An 18,043-nucleotide genomic window follows, 5' to 3' on the forward strand; every position below is an offset into this window, starting at 1 on the left:
TGTGCTGGTGAAGTAAAAAGATGGCAGCCTTTGTCTGTGCGTGGATTTCAGACTCCTGAACAGCAAGATCCGCAAGGATGCATTTCCCTTGCGACGCATTGAAGAGTCCCTTGATGCATTGTCAGGGGTTCGTTGGTTCTCAACCCTGGACTTGGCTGCTGGGTACCACCAAGTACCAGTCGCAGAAAGAGACAAGATGAAGACTGCATTCTGCACCCTGTTTGGCTTGTTCAAGTGGAACCGAATGCCATTTGGGCTGTGCAATCCCCCAAGCACATTCCAGAGACTAATGGAAGAATACACCATCGCTGCAGTGGACAACTTCCAGCAGGTAAAACATGTCCATCATTAACTACTAAAAAAAATTGGATCATGTGATTGACTGCCCCTCTATTGAGCCACCACAACAGAGAGAACCTCCCTCAGTTGGGGGGAGGTAAGAAGGCAATCCTCTGCCAGCCAGTTTCAGTCAAACCAACTTACTGATGGTTTTCCATTAAACAGTGAGGCATCCCTGAAGAGAACCCCCTGCATCAACTAAGGGAGGCACCTAAATCCCCATCATCTACCTCAGGCAGCGGGGAGTAGAGAAATACGGGCTATGAGCTGTCAGGTACCTTTGCATGTTGTATTTATGCCCTGGCAATGAGTGTCAATCGTTGGGCCAATGATTTAAAAACCAGGGTTAGATTGTGTTGAGGAACGCTTTCCCAAGTGCAGGTTAATGTGTAATGGTGTTGAATGCATCCTTGACTTAACTCCTCCCCTGGCCAACCTCCTTATCAGTCTTAGGCTATATTAGACACCTTTGTGCCCCTGCTCTGCTTCCTGATCTGTCCGTGCTGTGGTTGTGGTTGGTATTTGTTGCACAGGTATGTGAAAGGAATACTTTCATGCACATCTTTATATGGACACTGTTAGGAACCTCCTTTTCTCCTGCCCTGTGACCGCGACTCAGAGGTGGTTTTATGCTTTTTGGCTTTTCCCCTCTCCTTTATTGAGTTATATATCTTTTTTTGTGCATGTAACAGGTTTGCAAAGTGAAAAAGCCCGAAGTCCACCCCAAAGGGAGTTCCCATCTCCCACAGAAAGCACTGCTCTAAACCGCTTAAACAGCTCGTTTGTAGTCCAGCCCTTCACTTCCTTTACTTGTGACATCACAATGAAAACGCGTCATAAAGCTTGCCAAGCGGCTAGCGGGGTCAGGCACGCCCTCAAACCAAGCTAGTCTGAGCAGAGGCCCTTTGGCTCGACTCGTTTTTGTTTGGGTTTCCATTGTAGAAATGTTGCACCTGTACCTGCTTCCAGGTACTTTTTTCATATCACCTCACCTCCGTCGAGGTTCCAAGCGAGCTGAGGGAAACTAAAATATAACGTGAAAACATGACACACTGCTGATTGGTCAGAGGGAATCGTCACTATTCACTGAATCATCATTGCTGCACCAGACAGAGGCCAGCAACAGAAAGTTTTAGATTTTACAGTTTTCGTATGGGATTTCATCACTAAATCCACTTCTGAGAAGTTTTGAGGTGAGGAATCAGCTGTTTAGATTTCGAATATTGACAGTTTTCGAGAAGTGATGGCGGAACAAAAATGCTTGAATACTTTCGGAGTTGAGGAGATCCGCAAGTGGCTGCGGGGGAAGCCTGCGCCAACGGGAGGAGCGTATGAGGCCGGCCAGCCGACCGCTCACAGAGCCCTCTGCTCCCGCCGTCACACAGACCGCTGCAGCAACAACGGCAGAGGAAAACACAGCTGGAAGGTTTTCATACCGCTTATCTGTCTTTACATTCTGAGGAATGTTGAAACATTTTAACTTAAAAAAGAGAAAGCTGTGTGGATCGCTGGTGTGTGTGTTGCAGTGAACATTACGTCGCGGCAGTTGTGTGTGGCGTCGCTATGATGACAAGCTACGTACTATCTCTGGGTACTACCTGCAATGGAAAACGGAGCAGGGCCGAGTAGAGTCGAGTCTATCGATTTGCGCTATGGTAGCATTTTTCGTCAAGGCAGAATAGATCGTTAGAACACCGGCAACAGTTCAACGTTTAGTCCTGATGGTAAGATGTGGAACAATGATGTTGTGTGGTTGTGGACTGGTAATAATTTATACCATCTGATAGGATATGGTCGCAGTCTGAAGCGGCTTTGATTTGGATCACACTACCTTGTTTCTTACAACCCGCCCTTCTCTGCTTCTGATTGGCTAGTAGTCCTTACCTGGGAACTGCGCAACTCCCAACACAGATTTTGTACAAGATGCATCACTCTGTAGCTCAAGAGCGGAGCGTACAACACATAGGGTGAAAGAGGAGCTGCAGCAACATGCAGTAGGAGAAAAATATGCTGTTTTTTGAAAATTAAACCATGTAAACCTGTTCTGGTACAACCTCTAAATAAGATTTTGAACCTGAAAATGAGCATCAGTCAGACGTGTTGTCACTGTGTGCTGCAGCTTAGTGTGTTTTTCCACCTGTGTTTTTTAGGGTGTGTCTGACTAGTCACAAGGCAAGCATTGTGACGTGCATTTTGCTGTGACGTCACAGAACAAAAGGAAAAGGCTGGACTACAACAAGCTGCTTTCAGGCAGTTCAGAGCAGTGTTTTCTGTGGGAGATGCGAACTCCCTTTGGGGTGGACTTTGGGGAAAAGCCTAAATGCAGAATGACCTCTTTAAGTCAATAGTTATTGTGTTACTGCAGCATTGCACAGCACTGATGCCTAAGACAAATCTCCCTCAGAGGAAGTTTATCTCATCTTCCTTGGGGGATGAGTGGAGGCTAATTAATGCTTATGGTTATGAAATGAGATGCTAAAAAACATGAGTGTCAGGTTCCAGTGTCCTCTGAATATATAGTCTACTTGTGTGCCATCAATCTTCATTCTGGAAAGAGTAATGTAATGCAGAGCTGTAAAGTAAAAGGATAACCAGCCAAACCAATAAAGGAGTGTTTTACATTTTATTAGAAAACAAAAGCATCTGAAACAGTCGTATACATCATAATGTGGATGTATGTAGAGATTAGCAAGTCCTAGTTCCACTCAGTTGGGCTAAGCTGTCCTCTAATCAGCTTTGAGAGGTGTCCGTTAACCTGATGCTGCCTGTGACATGGCTAATGAAGCATCTCAGGAGGTAGATCCCACAAAACTGGAGGGAGCTGATGCAAAGAGAGAGACAAAGAAAGAATGGATGCAATCTATTAAACTGCAAAATGTACTGAACCACACCTTATTCCTCAACACATTAATGAAGTCAAATCTTAACAGACAATTAGGAAATTAAAAGACAATAAATAGCATCTGGTAAAATTCTGCTAGCCTATCTGCAGATCTGTCACCCCACCTAGAGTTTCCTGTTGGAAATGACTTACAATTTTTATTATATAAGGAAAAAGATACATGTGATTCATAACTCCAAATTCTTTGTAATGATTGCAGAGTAGTTTTAAAGCAAGAGGTATTGCTTTAACATTATTTTTACAGTAGTTTGGGATGTACCTATATGAGATTGAATTATATTGGAATATAGTAATCATGTTGTACTGTATGACAGTGAACCATCAGTGGAACTGTTACAGTGAGAAAGCTGTAATAAAATACTAGAAGTACTTTTTTGTGAATACAGAGCAGAAATATTATCTAGACCTTTGACACTTTTTATTAGTCAGCTTAAAAGAGTGTGAAAGCTGTATGTCTGATGCATTTTGTTGTAACACATAGTTCTCTCAGATCTCTTTAATTATAATCCACCTTATTTTCCTATGCAAAAAGAAAAGTTTTATCGACACCTCCTCACTTCAAGTCCAAATTGGACATGGGTAAGATTTAATTAGGGCCCGAGCACGAACCGTGCGAGGTCCTATTGAAACTGTAAGGATTATTTTTAGGGCCCGAGCACGACCATGCGAGGTCCCTATTGAATTTGTAAAGATTATTAGGGCCCCAGCACGACCGTGTGAGGTCCCTATTGAATTTGTAAAGATTTTTGGGTTTTTTTGTTTTTTCTGCAAAGTAAGCTCCATTATGGGGACCTGAGCATACTCGAAAACTCACTAAACTTCGCACACATGTCAGAACTGGTGAAAAATTTCGTATTTTATGGGTTTCGCGCATGGGCGTGGCAAAATGACTCGCTAGCGCCCCCTAGAAAATTTGAAAAGATTAGCCCCTCGTTCACGTTCAACCTACATGCACGAAATTTGCAAGAACCCATACCCTAAACTCAACAGGAAGTCGGCCATTTTGAATTTTACCGCCATTTTTGGATGATTTACACACTTCGTACTTTAACGAACTCCTCCTAGGGATTTAGTCGGATCGACGTCAAATTTCTGCTGTGCCTTCTAAAGGCATTGACAATGAAAAGTTGTGCTATTTGCGAGTTTTCGTCGATGGGTGTGTCTGTGGCGTCACTGATTCGCCATGAAACAGGAAGTTGTCGTAACTTCAGTGTACATGCTCACATCTGCACCAAACTGTACATGTAGGATGAGAGTCCCGCCCTGAACACATGTACATGCCGACATTCACTCATAGCGCCACCTGCTGGCAACAGGAAGTGACCTTTAAAGAAGCAGCCCCCGACGCACGTTTAACCTACATGTATAAAATTTCTGTGGCACATGTATCATGTCCAGACGTACCAAAAAGCCTCTTGGAGTGATGCCCTAAACCCTACAGGAAGTCGGCCATTTTGAATTTTACGGCAATTTTAGGATGATTTACACACTCCATACTTTAACGAACTCCTCCTAGGGATTTTGTCAGACAGACTTCAAATTTCTGCTGTGCCTTCTAAATGCATTGACGATGAAAAGTTGTGCTATCCAGTTATGCGTGCGGGCAAAGATCAACTCTTCGCCATGACACAGGAAGTTGTTGTAACTTCAGTGTACATGCTCACATCTGAACCAAACTTTACGTGCTTGATAACTCTCCCACCCCATATTCATAGCGGCAAGTGCTATGTAGCTCCACATAAGGGACACAGGAAGTGACATATAACACCTTCATACAGCGTCAGAACCGCGTAGCAAATTCACAGCCGCACCGGCAGAGCTCCAGAATATGCTACGCTCAATGCTCAACGTGAGTGAACAGAAGAAAATTGAAATCAAATCAGCACCATGTCCTCATGTTCTGATCACGTAGGGTTGGGCGTTGCCTTTGTCCATCGGCGATGGCTGACAGACATCAAAATGTTGAGCCGGGCTCTCTGCTGCTGACTTTCTCCATCACCAGTATGTTTTATAAACTTACCCAAAATACATAGAACTTGTTGAGTTTTTGACCCGAGATTTCCCACATGCCGGCTTGTTAATGACGTAGTCTATCAAACAACTGAAACCGACATCTGCACTCTGTTCACTGTTGATTTACCTGGTCCTGCTTGTAAAATATCCACCATGTCTGCGACTTCTATCGTAATAGGCTACCAAGTTTTTTACTGCGTAAAGTCTATGCAGTGAACGCATGCCTTTACAAGATGGCTACTAACTCCCCTTCATTGTAGACATCATTGTTAAAGACAATTGCCACCGGACAATTTTTTGTGAAAAAAACCAAAAACAGCCACAACTACGTAGTTTTATTTTAAAAAAGTAATTTTCTACAACCGCTGGACTATGTCACAGTTTTAAAAAACATTAATAAAACAGGAAAATGTGCATTTGACTCTTTTGAGCTGTGGGTTAACACACTCTTGGTGTGCTAGTGAGTATTTGGAGCAGCAGGATGGTGAATGTGAGACTGAGTACTTGTTGGAATACTTGTTAGTAGAGTCAGTTCAGTATTGGTCTTTCTATGGGATTTGTTGATGGTAAGAAACATGAAATGTCACCAGCATTATTCTTTAAGCAGACAAATGGAAAGTGAGACTCACCTGACCAGGAATGGCTGGGGGAAGCAGCTTGCGGTCTGTGTTTTAACCACATCCTGAAGGTTCAGCAAGTTTGTCAGCAGTGCGCCGTGCCCACATTTGTCAATCTTAGTCACCACTATCTGCACAACAAAATGTTTTCACATGACGATTCAGAACAGAGGTATCAGCAATCTGTAACAACAGATACACAGATTAACACTGTGATCCTCATTTTCTTCTAATTTATTAATCAACTAATCCACAGCTCACTGAGCACTCTGAGGGCCGATTGTTTTAAACAAGCAAACAAAAAAGCACAACAGAAGTATTCTGACATCTACTGGCCAGTTAAGAATACTGCACTATCAAGGAGTCATTTATTAAATGGCTTTGCAAATTCACTATTTCTATTCCCACAAATTTCAAATACTGCAGTGCAGGAACCCTGAATTTTTTTGTCAGAAGATATTGCTGAATGCTGAAAATGAATGAATAGATTCAATTGTTCTGTAAATTCTGCCATTTACTACACTCTATTACAACTTACTAAGGTACTGTTAATCGTGTACTGCATCTTATCCTGTTTTCCTCATAATAGCAAAGCAACAACCTTTTAATAGTCTATTTCAGGTTTGAAAGTGACTCTTTCAGCTCATGGCTTCCTTTTCGCCTTTCAGCAGTGAGTTCATCTTTATTAAAAGCTGTACTGTCACTGCCTTAATAATGGGCAAAGTGTTTAATAACCTAAGAGCATGAATAATTGACTGCAAAGTGCGTTGAGAGTGGGAGTGCTTCATTATAACGCCTCAGCGGTGGCATTTCAGAGGGGACAGCAGTTTTTAAATAGCTGAGTGAGAGCGTTCAGCATTAATTCAATGTGGACATAATGATGAGGGTTTGACGAATGAGTAAAAGGTGAAAAGGAGGGGTAAAAGCTGGTTAGTGTTAATGCTTACCACCCCTGCCAAATAACAGAAACCCGGTATTTTCAGCATGGACAGTATGCAATCTGCTGTTTCCCATGCAAAACATCACTTTAAAGAAAATAACATGTTGGCCAAATAATTTCAACTGGGCCTGCAAACCTGTTAAATAGTTTGTTTTCCACACAGCTGTCCCACATTCTCAGACATTTGCTTGTTTTTGAACTTGGTTGTGCAGCAGATGGTGGTGGAGCTTTGTTTTGAGGTTGCAGGCGGGCACGGGCAGGTACTATGTGTTCCAACTCACAGTAACGATGTGGGCTGTACAGCTTCTAATTACTTCATACATCATAGCTGATGTCTGTGTCACAAGGATCAAACATTTACACAAACATTTCAGGCATCTAACAATTATTTTTATAAACAACTTATCTGTCAGTTCTTTTCTTTATAAATCGATTAGTAATCATAATAATAAATTAGATTTATATAGCAGTTTTGTAAGTGCTCAAAGACGCTATATTAATGATTAATTGTCCCTTTACCCTTTAAAAAGGGTAAAATGCCAGTTACAGTTCCCCAGAGTCCGAGGTGTTGTATTCAAATGTCTTGTTTTATGCAGCCATCAGTCCAAAACCCCAAGATCTTCATTGTACAAAGAAAACCAGAAAACATTCACAGTTGAGAAGTTGGATTCATATAATTTTGGCATTTTTTTCCTCATCAGAACAGTTGCCAATTAATTATCTGTCAATCAATTAATCAACTGAATGTTGCAGCTCTACAATGTTTACAGAAATGGTCAATCAGAAGTCAAAAGTCATTCGAGCAAATGAGATGACAACTCATCCAAAACACAAGTTGGGATATGGATAATAGTTGCCCCCACACATTCTACTTTCAAGCTGAGATCTTATATCATGCTTTATTTGGAAATCTTTTCCATCTTAATAGACATGATGTTTTTATTTATGTAGAAAGAGTATGTGTGTCCTACCACATATGGACGTCTGATCTCCTCGCACATCTCCAGAGCAATCAGGTCAGCCTTCTGAAGACCGACACTGCCATCGACCAACAAGAATGTCCTCACCAGACTGAAAGAACACAAACATTAACATAATGTAACACAGACCAGGTTAATGGAGGTGGCTGAGGAGAGATTTTAAGGTCTTCTACAGTCATAAAAACACAAGCGTTTTCCAACACTGATCTTGCTTCAGGTACAGAAGGTAGGGCTTACAAACCAGATTATACCCTCTAAGGTCACCTTGGATAAAAGATCTTTTGTTTGCTGTCCCTGCAGGCTCTTTGGCTTTTTGTTCATGTCTAAATTAGCTAAATGAGCTGTAAAACACCAATCAATTCTCAATAACAGCACTGTGATTACAGAGCACCACCGTGTGGACCAGGTCACAACCCACAGCTAGTGCAATCAAGAAGGAAACTGTAGTTCATGCCTTTGTCATTTATTTTAGCATGGCCTAGTATTACAGTGCAGTGCGCTACTTTGTTGGAGTCACAGCATAAAAAAAAATATCATTAGCATTTAGTATATTCATCTTGAGAGGGTGGCTGCTGTGGTCCAGGAATACAATTTTACTAAACAGGTACACAAGCATGAGGAGGGGGAAGGGCAAGTTCTTCAGCCCTGCCTGTGTTATTGTTAGGGGTGGGAATCTCTAGGCACCTCACGATTCGATTGTGATTTAGAGGGTTACAATGCGATTATAAAACAATTATCGATACATCTGTTTTTCTATACAGAATTTCTGGATAATTACCAAGCTTCTCATTTGCACATTAAAATCCAAAATAAACCCCTCTTCATTAGTTGAAGCCTCGAATATACTCTGAAGCGGACACATACACACACAGCTGCGGACACGGACTACTTCTGTTTATATTATAAATATAATATATTATTATATATTTTCAGAGTCAGCTTGGCAGACTCGTTCCGCACATGCGCAATAGATCGTTTGGTGCCCTAGCGCGATTTATACTTCTGTGTCAGGTCTACGCCTACGTCATAAGCTACGAACGTAGCCATGCATTTATACTTTTGCGTCGGTGTCTGCATCATTCTGCAAAATACACCGCCAAACGCTAGCTGGTTATCCACCAAATGGATCACAATATGAGAGTGAAACAAGTCATGTCGCTTGGGTTGTGACGCTCAAATATACCGTGTTATAGCCACTCGATTGACCGCTAGTAAAACTGACTACAAAGCACAAAGCACTTCCTGTCGGCTAGATAGTCGGACCTTTAGACGGACCTGGGGGCGGCTGTGGCTCAGGAGGTAGAGCGGGTTGGCCGTTAATCGGAAGGTCGGCGGTTCAATCCCTGGCTCCCCCTGGTTGCGTGTCGAAGTGTCCTTGGGCAAGATACTGAACCCCGAATTGTGAGTGTGAATATGAGTGAGTGTGAATGTTAGTTTCCGTTTGAGCACTTAGGCTCAGTGTATGACTGGTGAATGCAGATGTAGTGTAAAAGCGCTTTGAGTGGTCGAAAAGACTAGAAAGGCGCTATACAAGTACGGAGCATTTACATTTACCTTTCAGTGCAATCACGACAAACTGGAGGCGTGGGGATATCCACACACAGCTAACATGTACCATTTTTTTGGTCACACAGACCCAAGCGGTCCCTCACATACTCGTGGAAAGTATAATCCTTGCTTTAAAAGGACTAGTGAAAGTGACGAGATAATCTTTAGTTGCATAATTTTAGTAGCAGCGCTCATTCATTTAGCATCAGCCACAGGCTGTCCGGTCGCTGCACTTCTGTACTTCCGAGTTACACATTTTGATTCTGTCAACATTACGTTATCAATTAACATTAACAAAATAGGTTTGACATTTGTTAATCGATTCAGAATCGTCCAAGTCCGCATCTCGATGCATCTAAGAATTAATTTTCACCCCATCCCTAATCATTACATAGATACAATATTATTTCTGGGATCATGAATGAGTTTCACCTCCCAAAGGCCGATAATCACGAAAGGAGTACATCTATGTCTCTTCCTGATCTCTGCAGTGTGGTGTAAGTCTGACTCCTGTGATATGACTTCAACTTTTTGTATTTATTATAAGACATGTGTTATTCTCTCTGACTCTAATGTGTCAAGACTTGCCTCCTCCTGGCACATAACTAAAGCCAAAGTAAATTTCTCACTTCTTCCTAGTGTAAAGGTACGGCTCCACCATATCCACAAAGTCTTTGGGTGCTCTGTGTCCATAGCCTGGCATGTCAACAATGGTGAAAACTTTGCCCACTCTGAAGAAATTCATCTTCTTTGTGTGACCCTGAGGAGGAATACAAAAACAAACTATAAGGTGGTGTGGCATGACCTCAAGAGAGCAGTTCACACCAGACATCCCAAGAATATTGTTGAACTGAAACAGTTTTGTAAAGAGGAATGGTCCAAAATTTCTCCTGATTTCTCCTGTTGTTCAGGTCTGATCTGCAACTACAAGACACGGTTGGGTGAGGTTATTGCTACCAAAGGAGGGTCAACCAGTTATTAAAGCCAAGGGCTGAAATACTTTTTCCACCCTGCACTGTGAATGTTTAAATAGTGTGTTCAATAAAAACATGTTGCATATACACAAAACATATTGTGGTATTAGTTTAAGCATACTGTGTTTGTCTATTGTTGTGACTTAGACGAAGATCAGATCACATTGACCATGACCAATTTATGCAGAAATCCAGGTAATTTCAAAAGGGTTCATATACTTTTTACTGCAAATGCAGACAGAGACTAATTAGCTCGTCACTGCTACATTGGTGTGTGTTATTCTGTGTATACATGCTGCTACTGGGATACATGGGAACACAAAATTCAGTACCATTGTTATACAAATTACATGCAAATTAGGTCCCATTAAAAACTAGCAAAAGGGAAATTTTGATCAGTTATAGTAGTATATAGTAGTAGACAAGATTGTCTGTCATAAATAAAATGCTGGAGTTCCCAAAATGTTCTCCCAGCTAAATTAAAACATATCTGAAATCATTATTTGTGGTCCTTAATAGTCTATCACAATTCTACAAAAACATTTTGGCTGCCTGTCTACAAATGTCAAACCTGCAGGCAGAAACCACGGTGTAGTATTTGACAGTGAATTACTCATGAGAACACTAAGAACTGACTTAAGAGTAAAAAAATTCTTGGCTCAAAGCTGTGCTTAAAATCAAGCATCATAGTCCTAATTTGAGTGTCAATCTAAGTGCTGATTTACGATGATTTCCTTATTTAAGAATATTCTCAGATAAATTCACATTGAATGTGAAATTCCTAAGAGGAGTTTATATTCAACACACATTTAATAAAGAATTTTCAAGAGAATACAGTATGATATAGGCCTACACATTAAGAAAGATAAAAAAGTTTATCTTTATATGAGCTACTACTCCTGGGAAGCCGGCATTCTGGCATGAACTGTGTTTGCTTCTGTCGGATTACGGGGGTGTTGTTGGGAAAGTCGATGAAACGCGTGACAGTGTGTGGAGCTGTAGCCTAAGTACTATGATTGTTTCCGTGACTATTCGGCTTTTTGAGCCAAAATCATCAGCACTGCTGAGTTTGTCCTGACACAAATAAACTAAGTGTCATCACCACCTTCAATTTAACTAACCAACTCGCTTACAAGGATTATGCCTGCACTGTCCGACCCGTCACGTAATTCAGAAACATTCTTCCTCTTTTGAAAGATTTGCACATGTCTCTGTCTCCACAGCGCCATCACAAGCCCTACTGGCAGCTCCTAACCACTTGAGAGACCTCTCGAGCTGTCTTAAATAACTGGGAGAGTAAGAGTGATTCTTAGCTTTAAGAAATTTGATAAGCTGAAGTTTAAAAGTAGGAGTAAATTTCATGAATTCTCAGCACTTAAGACTAAAATGGCACTTTGAGAAGCGTGATAAATACTGGCCCAGGTCTTTTCTCTCAACCTGACCTCAAGAAGGTCATTCATAAATTTATATCATCTTAGTTAGATTATTGAAACTCGTAGATTCTGGTCACCCTTCTACAAAAACAATACTACTACATGCAATTTATTATCATCATCATTAGTATTATTTTTGTTATAATTTATTCAACTATACACATACTCCAGACAGTTTGTCCTGCCTCTGAATATCACAGTCCAATCAGCATCAATCTATGTTCCCTGGAGTAGTGACACTTTCTGGTGAGGTCAGTCTGGTTGAAAATCTCCCGCATTGCTCTCATACACTTTCATATTAAGGCAGTTTTCTTTCTCAAACTGCAGGCATTGTAAGGCCATCTTCATCGGTATCTCTATTTTCTTCATATGTGACATGGTGCATTCACATGCTCCTTGGTCCCATTTACCGAGTTGGGATGTTGTTCTTCTGACTTTGTTGTGTTCACAAGCTTTTAAGTCGTAATGTGGAAACAACATGGACGCTACACAGATGTGTTGTATTTTATTGTATTGTATTTTATTGCTCAGAGCATGAGTGTTTCCACTAAATTATTACTTTAACATGGCTAATGTTACCTTAACTCGATGGAGGAAAATGCACAAGCCACCACTGTACAAAACGCAGCTGCTCGGCTTTTAACAAATACAAGAAGACACAGAGAGCCCGAGAGCCCGAGCCTCAGATCCTCAGGCAGGGCTCTGCTGGCTGCTCCTCAGTGCTGGCTCAAGACTAAAGGTGACTGGGCTTTTACAGTCAGGGAGCCTCAGCTCTGGTACTCCCTGCCCGAGGATCTGAGGCTGCAGATTCAGTGAGTTTTAAATCACTTCTCAAAAGTTATCTTTAAAAAAAGCTTTTTTTCTAATGCTAGCACATTGTTTAATTACCAACATGTCATATCTGTTTTATTATTAGTATGATTGTTGCTTTATTTTATTTTTGTGTTATTTGTCTCATTGCAGGCCTAAAACGTTTTATCCTGGTTCAACCATGTTAAGCACTTTGTTTTGAAAAGTGTTGTATGAATACAGTTTATTATCATCATCATACAAATGTCTAAGAAAAGGGTGTCATTTTTATTATTAGTATAGATTTGTCAACACTACAAAAACATTTTTGGAGGGAAACTAAATAGTTAACATGGTTGAAGATTTGTCAAATCAAATAAGAACTCTGTATGAGCTAACCTTATGTAAACTATGCATGCTAAACCTTGGAACTTGAAACAGATGTAGCATATATCAGTTAAGACTACTCACCGGAGTTTTGGAGACTCTGACTTCTACCTCAGGAGTCAGGGAGAACAGACCTTTGATAAGAGATGACTTGCCCACATTGCTTCTGCCGATGAAACACACCTGGGAATACACACAAGATGCTCTAAGTTCCTGCATTCTCAAATACTGTGTTCAATGGCAATTTACTGTTACCTTGTTAATGATGGAACCTCTTGATGGTAATTCAATGATCAGTATCATTTTGTGCTGGAATATTTAAGGTTGATATTTAAGGCCTTAATCAGCACACCTGCTCTGACTGTTACGCGCTGCTCCGATTGGCTGCTACCATTTTGCTACTGCAGTACCAACGACCGCCAAGTCCCACAGGACGTGGCTCAGGCTCATCCATCTCTCTGACACAAGACAGATGGACGGAGGCTCATGCTGCCAGTAAGATACAAATACATCATCCTCTGACAGAGTAGAGAGGCAGATTGGTAACTAACTTGGCATGCCAAAGAGACCCTGTTGTCCCATCAACACGATGTTCCATTCTGAGCCCTCCGGTGAAACTACTGTCTATAAGGTTAGCAATCTGCTCATTTATTATCAAGGGCCAACTCATGCTTAATTATGTATGAGGCTGCAGGAGGGTAAAGAGACATTATGGTACATTTTTCACAGGCTGTGCCCATGTTTTGGGTCGAGGAAGGGCAATGTAAGCAGCCCCATGTTCAACATCCTCACTCACTTAAACACACACCTTCTCTTTCTTTGACAGTCGTGAGTCATCATTTACACCATAGGTTATGCTAGCCAATAATAAAGACCCTATTCTAAGCCAAACAAGTCTATCCTAACTAGTGTAGTGAGTCTGTTCAGGGAAGGAGGCAGGCATGGGTCAGTTAAATTAATCTGTAATGTGAATGGGTTTAAGGCTGGGACTCTGGCCCGCTTGGTGACACTAGGTCATTCAAGAATAAACTGTACCAATGTCACAGTGATCCAACATCCAAAAGTTCTTCTTATGGCTGAACAAAGACACAACAGGAAGTCAACTCTCCACACACACACACACACACACACACACACACACACACACACACACACACACACACACACACACACACACACACACACACACACACACACACCACACACACACACACACACACACACACACACACCACACACACACACACACCACACACACACACACACACACACACACACACCACACACACACACACACACACACACACACACACACACACACACACACACAGCTGGAAAGCAGGACTGAATGTCCAGCCCCGACCTCATCCTGTACGTCCTCTGTGCTTCATTCAGAACAAGTGGGAACAGCGGATCCATTGTGCTTTGTATTTAACTTGCTGTGTATTAGCCCTGTGAACTGTAGGATTTCAACCAGCATGCATTTTTGAGGTCTACATGTTCTTTTGGATTTTCATGTCATGTATAAAATGAAATGGCAACTCTGGAATAATCTTGCAATACACATACAGTACTGCGCAAGAGTTTTAGGCAGGTGTGGAAAGAAATGATGTAAAGTAAGAATGCATTAAAAAATAAACATGTTAATAGATTATATTTTTTATATATTTTACAATTACCAAAAGGCAAAGCAACAGCAATACGGTTATACTGCATCAGCAAGGTCTCTCCCAGGCAGATGTTTCAAGGCAGACAGGGGTTTCCAGATGTGCTGTCCAAGCTCTTTTGAAGAAGCACAAAGAAACTGGCAACGTTGACACAGTGGTCGACCAAAGAAACTTACTGCAAGTGACGTAAAACACATCATGCTTACTTCCCTCTTCAATCAGAAGATGTCCAGCACTGCCATCAGCTCAGAGCTGCAGAAAACGGTGGGACCCTGGTACACCCATGTACTGTCCGGAGAAATCTGGTCAGAAGTGGCTTTCATGGAAGACTTGCAGCCCAAAAAAAAAGCCATTCTTCCGACATGGAAAGAAAAGGCCAAGCGACTTCAACTACGCACGGAAACACAGGAACAGGGGTGCAGAAAAATGGCTGGTTAGGACTGATGTGTCAAAATTTGAATTATTTGGCTGCAGTAGAAGGCAGTTTGTTCACCAAAGGGCTGAAAAGTGGTACAAAAATTAGTGTCTGCAGGCAACAGTGAACCATGGTGGAGGACTTTGGGGGCTGCATTTCTATTAACGGAGTTGGGGATTTAGTGAATGGTCTCCTCAACGCTAGGAATAAGTACAGGCAGTACTTATTCATCATGCAGTACCATCAGGGAGGCATCTGATTGGCCCCAAATTTATTCTGCAGCATGACAATGACGTCAGACATACAGTGCAAGTCTTTAGCTAAAGCATTCTTTCTTTACAGTATTCTTTCACAGCTGCTTAAACTCCTGCACAGTACTATACATCATTATCCCTTCCAGATAAACAAAGAGTAAATGTCACCATCCAGATTACTCTTTTGCTCAATTGCTTTAACACATTTTCTGAAAACAGGGTCTCATTGGTTGGATAATCGCTCATAGAGAGAAAAGGCCTTCTTAAACCATTATTTTCACGAGCGAGAGGGGCATGTTGTATTTTATTTTTGAGTTGTTGTGTTCCCCTTTTGCCTTCAGAACTGCCTTAATTCTTTGTGGCATACTTTCAACAGGGTGTTGGAAACATTCCTCAGAGACTTTGGTCCGTATTGACATGATAGCATCACGCAGTTGCTGCAGACTTGTCGGCTGCACATCCATGATGGGAATCTCCCATTCAGCCACATCCCAAAGGAATGCTACCAAGTTTTTTAACAAGTGAGGTCTAAATGCGATGAACACTTTCCTTTATAATTAAGTCATAATATTACTTGAAAGTCCCAATTTTTTTTAAGAAATAAAGTTGTAACATTTTAAGAATAATACAATAGCATAGGTTGCTTTGAGTTCTATGTTATGCTTATAGGTTGATTGGATTACATGTGCATGTTTAATATTTCCTAATTATTGGTGAGCAACAAAGCAGAATTCGGAGCATTAATTTACACCTGGGGAGGAATAGGAAATACACTCTGCTCCAACACACTGAAATTGTTAAAATCACCCCAATAACAGGTTACTCACCAAATACATTCTTTAAAAAAAAGTGAATCCTTGTCGTATCACAGAAAAAGGTACATGATTTGTTACAACAGGTTCTAAAGTGAAATTGAGAAATTGTAACTTCCTTCTGATACGTAGCAGTATACAGTAATATAAAATCAATTATAAAAATGCTAAACAGAAATTAACTACATTCAGTGAAGCAGTGCTGACCCAGTTGCTAACAGTGACTAAGACCGCCCACTAACCTCTGGCTGTTTCAGTGCAGGTACATGTTCCATCCTCTCTGCAGAGATGTAGTAATCAATCTTATGAGACGGTGAAGAGTAGAAGAGCTTCTCTGCTTTAACCATGTCCTCCAAACTGGGATGAAAGAGCTTAAACTGTGTCCAGTCCACAGACCTGAAACCATATCCAGGCTTTGAAAGCATTCAGTATAAAAACATGTGCTTCACAGAAGCCAGTCAATCAGTACGTTACAGAAACAAAATGCAGTACCTGTCCAGGTAGGCCTCCAACTCACCAAAGGGGTAAAGTAAGCTTTGGACTTTCTTTGGGGGAAGCGTTGCGGCTTTCTTAAGCGAAGCAAGTTTATGGACACGCTGCCGGGAAATAGCGTGAACACGAGTCCCAGGCCGAAGCCTCAGGCACGGCCACAGACTAAACATCTTCCCCGGCGGGGTTCAGACCTGCCCGCAGCTGTGAACAGGACAGCGCCGTCACCCACAGCGTTCATGGAAGTACAGCCTCAGTAACACACCTCCAGCATCTTCAGCGGGAACACGCGACCGTTAACGTTACAGAATTCGTTTGAAATTTGAAATGAACGACGCAACGTTACATATGGGTTAATTTCACGACTCACCTTAATGCCAATATCTTCATTGTTTAATTGTGGCAAAATACAGCGTGGTTTGACTACATATGACTTATACTGACTGTTTTTTTTAACAAATTGTTTTCAATGTCCTCCATGTTTCGTGCAGTGGTCAAATGTGTCCGACTGAAATAACTTAACTTTAAGGTTCCGCCTACAGAAAGTCATTTTTTTCCGGTTATTGTACTTTTCAAAAGTATTACATTACTTTTTATACTTATTCTATTTAATAAACTAACTGAAATGAAGCCACAGAATAATCACGTTTTTTGTGCCATGTCAGTCTTGAGAAATTAACTTCAGCCTTGTACATGTTTCTTAACTGGCCATTATTAAATAAAATCTTTTATAGGCCTATGGCTTTTTATTGATGTATTATTATTATTATTATTATTATATATTTAGTGGTGGTAGCCAAGTGATATTGTAGTAGCTGCAGTGGCTATGTGTTTACATAATAATTCCAGCTATGCTATTACAGATTCATATAAGACCCCTGATTTAAAAGCTGACCAATTTAAATAGAAAGCAATAACACAATTTTGGATGTTCTTGCATAAAACACTATTGTAATTCATTCATTGTAAGACATAAACCATTATTTAAACACTTTTGGCAAGCTACATTCTGACATCCTCATCCATTTTCTCTGAAGATATGTCATATTACAGAAGTGTGAGACTTTGAGATTCAAGTAAGAGACAATGAAATGAGACTCCGAGGAGGCTTAAACAAGGGCTTTGCGATTACATCTGTAGCCCGGTGCTATTCCAATATTGCACAGGGCATTGCGGCATAATTAATGAGCATGAATCCTTTTTTAGATTCAGATACATTCTTCACATTGATGCATGGCTGGTAAAATATATAGAAACAGTTTTGTGTTCCTGCTTTCAGTGGAAAATGTGTCTGCCTAGGGAAAGTACAGTTCTAGCTGTCACATTCATCCTCCATCACCTTCTTGTTGGGGATTAGTGTGAATTATAACACTGATGTTTTTGGTAGAGCATGCCAAAGAAACGTCTTCATAAATTTGGTTATAGGAGGTGGTAGTGATAGGAGCGACTCAAGGCTTTTCGCCCACTCTGCATTCTTTTACACT

The 18,043-nt window shown here is 41.1% G+C and overlaps 1 protein-coding gene across 2 annotated transcripts; it reads right to left on the reverse strand.

The window, feature by feature from the left end:
- Positions 1–2,944: 2,944 nt before the first annotated feature.
- Positions 2,945–17,075, reverse strand: gtpbp8 (GTP binding protein 8 (putative)). 2 transcript variants are annotated; one of them, XM_038719694.1, is made up of 8 exons: positions 16,930–17,075; positions 16,563–16,833; positions 16,313–16,466; positions 13,007–13,105; positions 9,969–10,099; positions 7,783–7,882; positions 5,884–6,002; positions 2,945–3,160 (listed from the first exon to the last, which is right to left on the reverse strand). In XM_038719694.1, exons 2-8 carry the CDS (start codon positions 16,730–16,732, stop codon positions 3,070–3,072), a joined length of 864 nt encoding a protein of 287 aa, XP_038575622.1. In that variant the 5' UTR covers positions 16,733–16,833; positions 16,930–17,075; the 3' UTR covers positions 2,945–3,069. The 2 variants fall into 2 exon arrangements, with proteins under 2 accessions (XP_038575622.1, XP_038575623.1); XM_038719695.1 differs by having other exon boundaries at positions 16,563–16,763; positions 16,930–17,071.
- Between the last annotated feature and the right edge of the window lie 968 nt (positions 17,076–18,043).

The sequence above is a fragment of the Micropterus salmoides genome, unplaced genomic scaffold (assembly GCF_014851395.1).
Source record: "Micropterus salmoides isolate LMB-PRFRI ecotype aquatic unplaced genomic scaffold, ASM1485139v1 Ms_hic_scaffold_15, whole genome shotgun sequence".
Lineage (NCBI taxonomy): Eukaryota > Metazoa > Chordata > Actinopteri > Centrarchiformes > Centrarchidae > Micropterus > Micropterus salmoides.

Coding starts and splice junctions, on each gene's coding strand:
- gtpbp8 (XM_038719694.1), bottom strand. CDS start 16,732: ATGTTTAGTCTGTGGCCGTGCCTGAGGCTTCGGCCTGGGACTCGTGTT. Junction 13,106..16,312: donor CTGCACTGAAACAGCCAGAG/GTTAGTGGGCGG, acceptor GTGTATTCCCAG/GTGTGTTTCATCGGCAGAAG. Junction 10,100..13,006: donor TCAGAGTCTCCAAAACTCCG/GTGAGTAGTCTT, acceptor ATTCCTCCTCAG/GGTCACACAAAGAAGATGAA.